We start from the raw sequence: 9,791 nt of genomic DNA, 5'->3' as shown, positions 1-9,791 counted from the left end.
GTGAGCGGCCGTCCAGAAGCCAGTGACTGACCTGCCTCGCCCGGGAAGAGCGCAATGATGGTGCCAACTTGGGCCAGTGAAGCAATGTCCTCCACAACTAGACTGAAGAACAAAACAACAACAACTTGTCTGTTCCCCTTCCCCTGATTCCCCAGCGCCGTTCCCATCCCCCAATTCCCCAATAAAAAAATAAATCTTAAAAAGAAAAAATAAACTTTTTTTAAAATAGTGGGTATACCCATGGGTACACATATATCCCTCACAAAAGCTCAGTTATCACACACTTAAAATTCTTCCTCTAAAGCAAACCAGAAGTCACATATAAAAAATGGGAAAGCTTCTCTTATCAGAGCTGAAGATACAAAACTCAAAACTTATTTAACTGTTGCTAAGTAATATTACCAAACAGAAAGTCCTATTTTTTTAAAAACTCCGATTCTAATTTGCTGTTTATTTTCTCCATCGTTAAATCACAAAATACGAAACATACTATTTTATAAATAGATGTTATATTTTACAACAGCATGCATTCTTATATAATAGAAAATGATTCAATAAACAATTGAATATACATCTACTATGTGCCACGAACCTGGTGGAATAGAGATGAATAAACAGCTCCTCTCATTATGTGGTATAAGGTTTATGAGAAACTATACAAATCCTACACCAACACAGGCAGCTTTGGCTACAGCACATAATTCACACAGAAAAGCTAATGCAGAATAAAATAAAATCTCACCCTATGATTTATTCCTTTATTCCCTTCTTGTGGACAGGTTATACAAAAAAACCAACCACCACCAGTACTTCCCCATTCACCTTCAGTCCTGAAACTATACATTAAGCAGGTTTTGAAACAGCCTGTCATGCATGGTTTTAAAGTTCCTAGAACTGAGAATCCAACCTCTTTGTATTAGGAAAAGTGAGAGCAGTAAGGAGATAAAAGCAGCATAAACACCCCCTTCATTTAAATTTTCTAGACTTTAGGGAAATAGATAGGCCTAGGTGAAAATATTCCCTCAATTAGCAACAACGGTGGTAAATAGCAAAACTAACTGTGTGTCAAAAGCAACTTAATAACTCTATTAGTCTTTGAAAAAATAATATGCAACATTATTTTTAGTTAATAATAGCTGACATTTATTTAGTGTTCAACACATGCCAATCACTGTTACAATTATTTTTCATGTAATATCCTATTTACACCCCAAAATTTTGAGATAAATTATTATTCCCATTTTACATATAAGGAAGAAAAGGACACAACGCTAAGCAGCCTGCAGAAGGTTATATAGCAGGTAAATGGCAGTCATGATTTAAAAAGTCTTCTGATCTAGTTGGCTTCAACATTATATAAATGTTAGTTAATAGAAAACAAATTCACAACCAACCAATAATTTTATCTAGGCATAGCGCCTTCAATCTATCACCAAATATTTATTTAACAGCTACTATGTGCCAGGCACTTAAGTAAATGACATAAAACAAGGTCCCTGCTCTCCAAGCTCTTCACTTGTGGGTGAAGGAGAAAGAAGAAAAAACTTCCATCATCATTGTTATAGAGAAAATATGCAATAAAAGGAGGTTGTGAGCTAAAATCTAAATCTTAAAAATCTGCAGGCATTTCCAAATAAAAGGAAAACAAGCAACAAGGACCTGAGACAAAATGAAGTATATTTGTATAACAGGAAAAATATATGAGGTTGGAAAGGCAGTAAGCATAGACTAGTTCAAGTAGGGTCTTATAAACAGCATTTCAGGACAAAATTTGGGAGTTTTGGTTGAGGTGATATTAATAAGGGAGCACTGACAGTTCATAGACAAGAAATGACAAGATCTGACTGGAATATCTTTATATCACTTTAACTATCTATGTATGAAGAGCAAAAGCTGAGACCAAGACAGGGTTAAAACACTATTTGCAAAAGTAGTTGTGGCATGGACTTGAGTTGTATGTAGCAGAGGAGATGGAAAAGAATGGACTGATCAGAATGCACTTTAAAGGAAAAGAACATTTGCTGGCTGACTAGATGTGGGGAGGAAGGGTAAAGATTTTTGGCTCAATAATAGCATTGGGTCCGGACCAGCCGAGTGGTGCGTTGGTTAAGAGTTGGCTTGGGACGCTAGCTCTGAGCAGCAGGGCTCCGGTTCGGATCCCACATGAGGGCCAGTGATGCTGCGCCCTCTATAGCTAAGATGATAAACAACAGCTTGACCTGGAGCTGAGCTGCCATGAGTCGCCAGCGACGGCGTGGGCTGCAGTGGGCTCCCATAAGCTACCGTGAGCAGCCGGCAGCCAGCGTGAGCTGCCGTCCAGTGGCCGGCGACCAACCTGCCTCACCCAGGAGGAACGCAATGATAGTACCAACATGGGCCAGTGAAGCAACATCCTCCACGGCTGGACTGAGGAACAAAAGGGACAGCAACTTGTCTGTTCCCCTCCAATAAAAAAAAGCAAAAAAAAAAAGCATTGGGTCCATGTCAGTCTCATTTAGTAAGAATCTGTTTTGAAGATGATAAGTTTTAACATACCTAGTATATGGTCACAGTTGGTTACCTTCATTGTCTAATATTCAAAACTTGATTACCGGGTGAATTTACTGTGACTGTCACCATGCGCTAAGAAAATCCAGATGTTTTCATAAAAAAGTTACAAAAGCGTTCTGCTCTGAATACACAATAAAAAAATCTTAATCTATAAATCAGTTATGAATAAGCAGTTTTCTAAGTTGCCGTTTTATGTTCTAACTACATCTGTTAAGTACATCTCCTTAACTACAGGCTGTTAGAATAAACTCCCATTTATGCACAATCCAAACTGAAAGGTTCAATTAACCACCTCCCAACTTTTGAGGGGGAAAATGCAAATCATCAAACATCTAGTTTCTAAAAACTAACATTAAGTACAAAAAAAGTCAAGTCACCAGACCAACAGATACAGCAGCACTGCCTTTCCAAAGATAAATGGTATACTGATGAGAACACTAAAGCACAAAACATTAAAAGTGCATTTTGAAATGAAAATGTAATGTTAGCTTAATTTTAAAGTTACATTCTAATTCCTTGGATATATTATTTCTTGAGTAGTAGTAATCGTCTTCATCAACCCCTTAAAACCGCTGTTTCGTTATTAACCCAACAAAGCTTATGAAAGTTTAGTTATTTGGTGTGTGATTTAAAATTTACAGGCACAATATAAACATCCTCATTTTTAAATGTTGGGGAAGGTATGATCATTCCTCATCTAAATTTAACTTAAGAATGAACTATGTGTTCTACAAAACGATGAGATACACACACACACACACACACACACACATATGTATGTGTGTGTGTATATATATATATATGTATGTATGTATGTATGTATATAATCTGTCCCATTTCAGAAAAATCAAATTTAAAGAATTCTGAACTTGTAAAACTGAAAAATTCTAAGGACTGTCTACTCGCATTATTCTAATACAGTAAACTTCACATGCATCAGAATCATCTAGAAGGCTCATCAAACAGATTGCTAGGCCCCAACACCTCAGTTTCTGACCAGGAGGTCAAGGGTAGGGCCTAAGAATGTGCGTGTCTAACTAAAGCTTCCAAGTGATGCTGATGCAGTTTGACCTAGCACCACACTTTGAAAACTCCTATTCCAATACACAGTACACAAATACTTCATTAAGATAGATACCTTTCCCCAATAAATTTATGGAAGTTTTTTAAATGGTAGATTATCTCATGAAATCCGAAATTCATTATTTCTCACAAAATTAAATTTTCACATATAGAATATATCTAAACCCAAATCAGAGTAATTATGGTGAAGGTCAATCCCATTTTGGACTTAAAACTGTATTTTAAAGAAAATAGTTATGTGGCAATACATGATACTATTAACATGAAATGTCCAGAATGGGCAAATCCAGGCAGGCCGTAAACTAGTGGTTGCATAGGGCTCAGAGGAGGGAATGGAGAGTGACAGCTAAAGGGTATGGAAGTAAATATACTAAAATCCACTGACTTATACACTGTAAACAAGTGAACTGTCATATAAATTACATCTCCATAAAACTGTAAAAAGAAATTATAGGAAAGGTCATATAGCAGCTAAGCAACATTAAACCAAATGTTGCCATTGTAGACTCTTAGGAATACATAATTACAATTAGAATATTAACAACTTTGTTTCTCTCAGTACCAGGTAAACAAGCTTACCTTACCAAAATTACTGCAAACTCTAAGCTTCTAGTCCAAAACTCACAGAGATTATATACTACTAGTACGGCTATTAAATTATAGGTAAGTAGGGTATTATTTTCCAAAATTGATGAGGTAGCCTGTAGAGTAATCCTATACACTTAGAAGTAATAGTTCAATACTCAGCTGCAATTCTTGAAAAATTAATGTTTCACGGGCCGGCCGAGTGGCGCGATGGTTAAGAACTGGCTTTGGACACCAGGGGGCCCCGGTTCGGATCCCACATGAGGGCCAGTGACACTGCCCTCTACAGCTAAGATGCTGAACAACAGCTCAACCTGGAGCTGGGCTACTGTGTGTAGCCAACAGCCAGCGTGAGCGGCCAGCAGCCGCAGTGAGCGGCCGTCCAGAAGCCGGAGACTGAACTGCCTCGCCCGGGAAGAGCGCAATGATGGTGCCAACTTGGGCCAGTGAAGCAACTAGACTGAAGAACAAAACAACAGCAACTTGTCTGTTCCCCTTCCCCCAATTCCCCAGCACTGTTCCCATCCCCCCAATGCCCCAATAAAAATCTTAAAAAAAAAAAAAAATTAATGTTTCACCAAATCAGGTTCTCTGCCCACATATCCACCAGGGGCAGCAGAGCAGTCACAGTGGCTCTCAAGACCATATAAATACATAGAGGGAACTATTCATATTTCTTCTTTTCATCTTTCCCACAATATACCAACCACTTAATATAACAAGCCTAAAATAAGATGCCAGGTTGTCCTTATGAAAAGTACTTCTACTAAATATGAATACTATGTGACTTGTAAAAATTTTCCTTACCATACTTTTATCCATCAGTCATTCTAGTTGCTGAGAGGCTCCTTACATGTATATCTTTCTTCTGATTAAGGAAATATCTCTTCCAATAAAAGTTAAACCTACAGTGTCTAGTTTTTCTACCCTAAAAATACATTTACAATAAAAAGGGAGACAAAGACATTTTCAGAACTTCAAAGATGATTTTAAAGTTTCCTATTGCTTTACTATTTTCCCTTCGAATTAATCTCTACTGAATTTTTATCTTATGCCCAATGACCCTGTTAACTTAACTCTGATTTGCCTTTAGAGCTAAAAGGACTTACGTCTCGTGAGTTCCAAAAAAGAAAATGGGTAGTTTGTTTGTGGGTGGTTTTACAGCTCCATCAGGAACTTCATCTACCTAAAAGAAAGATCAGAAAAATTAAAATCTTTTAAATCATACATAACTCATTATAACAGAATAAACTATGAACAAGACATCCAAAAGAAATCTGATGTCAAGTAGACCAGTTTTACAGTCCATAATCCCTTATCCCTAGCTCTGAATTCCAAGGAACTCTAAAAACCAAGATATTTCTGAAAACTCAATTGGTGGCAAAACCTGGTCTGACAGTGAAGCTATTCCATCATTTCTTTGTATCTACCTACTAGTTTTTCTACCGATGCTTCTCTGCAGAAATAGTGTGTTAGATTATCCTGTGCCCTCTCAGATCCTATCAGAAGCAAAATATATGGCCTATGTACCATCATTACCTTTCTAAAATCACCGAATTCTGAATTTTTAAACATATCTGACCCTAAGCATTTCAGATAAGGAAGTCTAAACTGTTCAAAAATCTGAAATGATATTTCTGCAGGGAGGCTATACAAATATTAGAGTAATGTAAAAGGAGACATTAGCAAAAGCTTAAGCAGTATTTCCCAGTCCGAAACACATATTCTGAAAAGATCTTGTAACTACATGGCTGAATCACATGAGGTTACCTGTTCCTTTTTATTTCTCTTTCAATCCTTCTAATTAAGTAAGGAAAAAAACATCAGGTGCTGTTATGTCTAACACATCTGTAATACTTGTTACTTTCACTTATCAATAAAGGGAAAGCAGACCTCAGAGTTAAAGCCATCAGGAAGTAGTGTCTTGCCAGGATTTAAGAACATTTTTATTTCATTCCTTATTAAACTTCATAACAATTCTTTTTCATAATTTCAAAGACATTTTAACTGAAAAATCAGGTGACTTTGTTAAGAACGGAGCAGACCATCAGAGGTCTCACTTAAATGCTCAGCATGCATTACCATGTTGAAGAAAACATCATGGGGGTGATCTGACTGGTTGGCAGTGTGAAGGTTTCAGGCATCAGGTTCAATCATTACCACCCAACACCCTTGGGGACTTTAATTTCCTCACCTATCCAATGACTATTTCACCTGTCATTTCAACTTTGTGAGAAGGTGCCAAGAATTGTGAAAATCCTTAGAGGCTTTAAGAGAAGGGATATTTTCTGTCAACCCAGTTCATATGCTTCTTAATGTTAGCAAACAGCTATAAAAGTTTGTGCAAATGTCTGGCACCTACAGAATTTAATAAATGTTAGGGAATTTTTTAAAAGTTGACCTTAAAAATGGTTAGTACTGATATAGGCTTATACGATACGTGCAAGACTTAAAAATTAATCGTTTGGGATATGTAGACATAAAATGTTAAAAATCAAAATAGGAACAATGGTTGTCATCTTCACAGCTGAGATCTTAAATACATACTCTAAACTCTCTAGAGCAAAGACTTAGAATTTATAAGATTGGAGAAAAAGAGAGGAATATAATTCTTAGACATAGGTAATATATCAAAACAAATCCAACTGATTATAAGAAATAAGGAGAAAAGGGAAGAGACAAAACATCCCATTCCAATATAAATGAACTTGTTAAATAGAGAACTTATTAAATAAAGAAGTAAAATACTCTGGCCCTTCTAAGACTACTTTATTTTGCTTTTATCAGCAGGAACTACTAGTCCTTTAACATACTGAAGCATGTGGGGAGGCTGATTTGGAAGAAAAGTAGATAATTTTAAAAACATTTTCATTTGGCTTTTAACTGCACTGTGGCACAGAAATCTGAATATAGATGTATCTCATTACCTCGGATTTTATAACACTTCAAAATAAATACGGGTATTAAAAACCATGAAAAAAGTATCTTGGAGGGGCCTTAAACCTGCCAAGTTTTCCTATGCTCTATTTAAACATGAACTAGTGTTTCAAGTGCATGATTATGTACTAAGGACTGTGGGGAATATAAAGAAATTCAGTTTATGTTTATTGCCCTCAAGACACAATTTATTCAAAGTCAAGGCATGCACATAAGAGTTAAAATAAAAGGTTATCACAAAGGCAATTAAGATTCGAGTGTCAAATATATAGGCAAGAATTATGATTAAGGGTTGTTCAAGTAAGACTCCACTAAAAAGGTATCCTTGATAGACTGGGGGGGGGCAAATTTTTCCGGGGAGACATATAAACATGAGTCTGTAAAGAGCGAGATGGGAAAAGTCAAAAAGCGCTGAACATTTTATATTTAGATAGCACTCAGCAACTTACTCTGCTTGGGTACTTGGGTAACAGGATTCTCTGTATCCAATAGGTGCATTTCCTCCAGCTAACATAATTTTAATTATCTTTAAGAAATACACTCCTCAAAGAAGAGTAAATTAGTGGAAATTACAACTTTAGAACACCACATGCTTATATTTAAGGATTTTGAGCTAACTAATTTAATGGATTTCAACATTAAGAACCACCACTACCTTAGAACCTAAGTCCTACAATAAACTAAAGAAAAGATCTTTTTCTGAAAATGGCGCTATTTAGACAGTCACAATTCCTAAATGTTACCAAAAAATCCTGAGTTCTTAATCACCTCTCTGTACAACTAGACATACACCCAAGAATCTGCGTCTACTCCTTTTACCCAAAGGAAACAAAAAGAGGTAAAACAACTTTTTCAAGGTCATAAGGCAAATTTCACCAATAAAATTGTGAAAATAAATTTTTTAGACTTTCCTTGATGTTAACTTAATGTACAATTTTCATGACTATCTAGTCCTAAATCTCTATTAAACAAGCAAACCCAGGCCTCTCAACTACAAAACATGAAAAAATACCTACAAATCCAATTTAATCACCTATCTTTACCTCTCGGACATCCAAGAGTCTGTACAGATTTCACTGACACTATGTATTGTTACTCGAAATTAGAACGTCAATGTTACATTAATTCTTAAAGAAAATCCATACTGATAATTTTCACCTACAAAGAAACATTAACTGGCGTCACATTTAGATACTTTCTATTAACAAAACCTAACCAGAGACCGTCAAAACAAACCGTAGGGAAATACCTAAGTATGCAGCAACACCTGGATTTTTACAATTACATGGAAGATTACCAGGCCAAAAAAAAACTAAAATGAAGAAAGGTCAGGCTACAAATGAGAATACAAGAAAGCGAGGGGGAGAAAGGACACGAGAGAAAAAAAAATAAGAAGAAAAGGGGTAGGATATAGGCCTCTAAGGAAGGTAGCACCGCTAAATGCGAAGGCAAAAAAAATCACTTACTCGAGCTGGCCAATGAGGATAACCTTTCATCTTGGCGAAGATGAGGTCTCCAGGTTTGAAATCGCGAGTCATGTTTCGCTAGGGGCGATGCCGGGGGTACCAAGCGCAGGGAGGAGGTGCGGGGGTCTGGACGGCAGCGGGGGGATGAAGGAAGGCGAACCGGAGCCGAGGCTCTGGGGGCGGCAGGAACCGGAGGATGCCTCGGGGTGTCCCGACGCGCCTGCGAGGGAGAGCACCGAGGGCTGTTAAAGCTAAGAAACCAGAAGGGAGGGGCCTACGGGGAAGAACGGGGGAGGGGGAGGACCACGGAGGGGAGGCCTAGAGGGGTGGGGGTGGAGAGTGAGGGGAGAGCCGCCTGCCGCTCCTCCCCCGCGAGTGCGCGGCCTCCGCGGCCCCAAAGCTACACCTCCAGGCGTCTGCAGGTCCGGGGCTCCACGGCCGGAAAGACGCCACCACCTGAGGCAGAGATGCTTCTCAGCACCCAATCCCCCTTTCTCCCGCCCCATCTTTCCTCTGGCCTTTTTCCCCGGGCTTAAGCCCCCAAAAGGGAGGGGGTATGCAGGAAAGGATGGCAAAAGGGGGCACGTTCCCCCTCCAGCCACCCACCCAGGGCCTCTCTCCCACGCAACCTGCTTCCCGATGGTCGCAGCCCCAGGCTGCCACTCGGCTCCCGGGCGGGCCGCGGCCACTTCCCCGCTACAGCCGGGAGCGAGGCCACCAAGGGGGGGCGGGGCGAGGCAACGCCGCCCGCTCACCTGCCGGGGCCGCGGGCGCTAGGGCTGCAGTGGCGGGCCAGCCGCCTTTGCCCGCGTCCACGCAGGCCACCTGCGCCACCAGCTGCCGCAGAGGCGTCTCAACCACTCGGAATAGCAGCCACTGCTGCCACTGCCGCCGCCACCGCCGCCGTAGCTGCGCTGCTCCCGCGCGGCTCCCGCTCGGCGCCCGCTAGCCCTGGGGCGGAACCAACTGCTCGGCGAGGAAAGGGATACAACGCAGCACCCGCCTAAGGTGTGTGGCTCCGAAGCGGAGCTACAGAAGACCCTAGAGCCTCCTGTTCGCTTTTTCCTACTAGTTACAGCCAGATGGAGGGAGAGGTGGATGCGAAGGAGAAAAGGGGTTGAGCAAATAGATACTCCCGCTGCAGCTCCCCCCCTGCGGTTTGCGGTGTGG

General features: G+C 40.0%; 1 protein-coding gene across 7 annotated transcripts in view; it reads right to left on the bottom strand.

The window, feature by feature from the left end:
* Positions 1 to 9,580, bottom strand: part of PSIP1 (PC4 and SRSF1 interacting protein 1) — a 49,607-nt gene extending 40,027 nt beyond the window's left edge. For 3 of the 7 annotated variants that reach the window (XM_019664428.1, XM_019664427.1, XM_019664429.1), the window contains exons 1-3: positions 9,377 to 9,580; positions 8,622 to 8,841; positions 5,328 to 5,404 (exon numbers count right to left, since the gene is read on the bottom strand). In XM_019664428.1, coding sequence (XP_019519973.1) covers positions 5,328 to 5,404; positions 8,622 to 8,693 — 149 coding nt within the window. In that variant the 5' untranslated portion in view covers positions 8,694 to 8,841; positions 9,377 to 9,580. The remainder of the gene's footprint in view (positions 1 to 5,327; positions 5,405 to 8,621; positions 8,842 to 9,376) is intronic. The other 4 variants (XM_019664431.1, XM_019664430.1, XM_019664433.1 and 1 more) reach the window with 2 other exon arrangements.
* Between the last annotated feature and the right edge of the window lie 211 nt (positions 9,581 to 9,791).

Source organism: Hipposideros armiger, unplaced genomic scaffold (genome assembly GCF_001890085.2).
Source record: "Hipposideros armiger isolate ML-2016 unplaced genomic scaffold, ASM189008v1 scaffold_422, whole genome shotgun sequence".
In the NCBI taxonomy this organism is placed as follows: Eukaryota; Metazoa; Chordata; class Mammalia; order Chiroptera; family Hipposideridae; genus Hipposideros; species Hipposideros armiger.
This window is presented reverse-complemented; position numbering and strand designations above follow the sequence as displayed.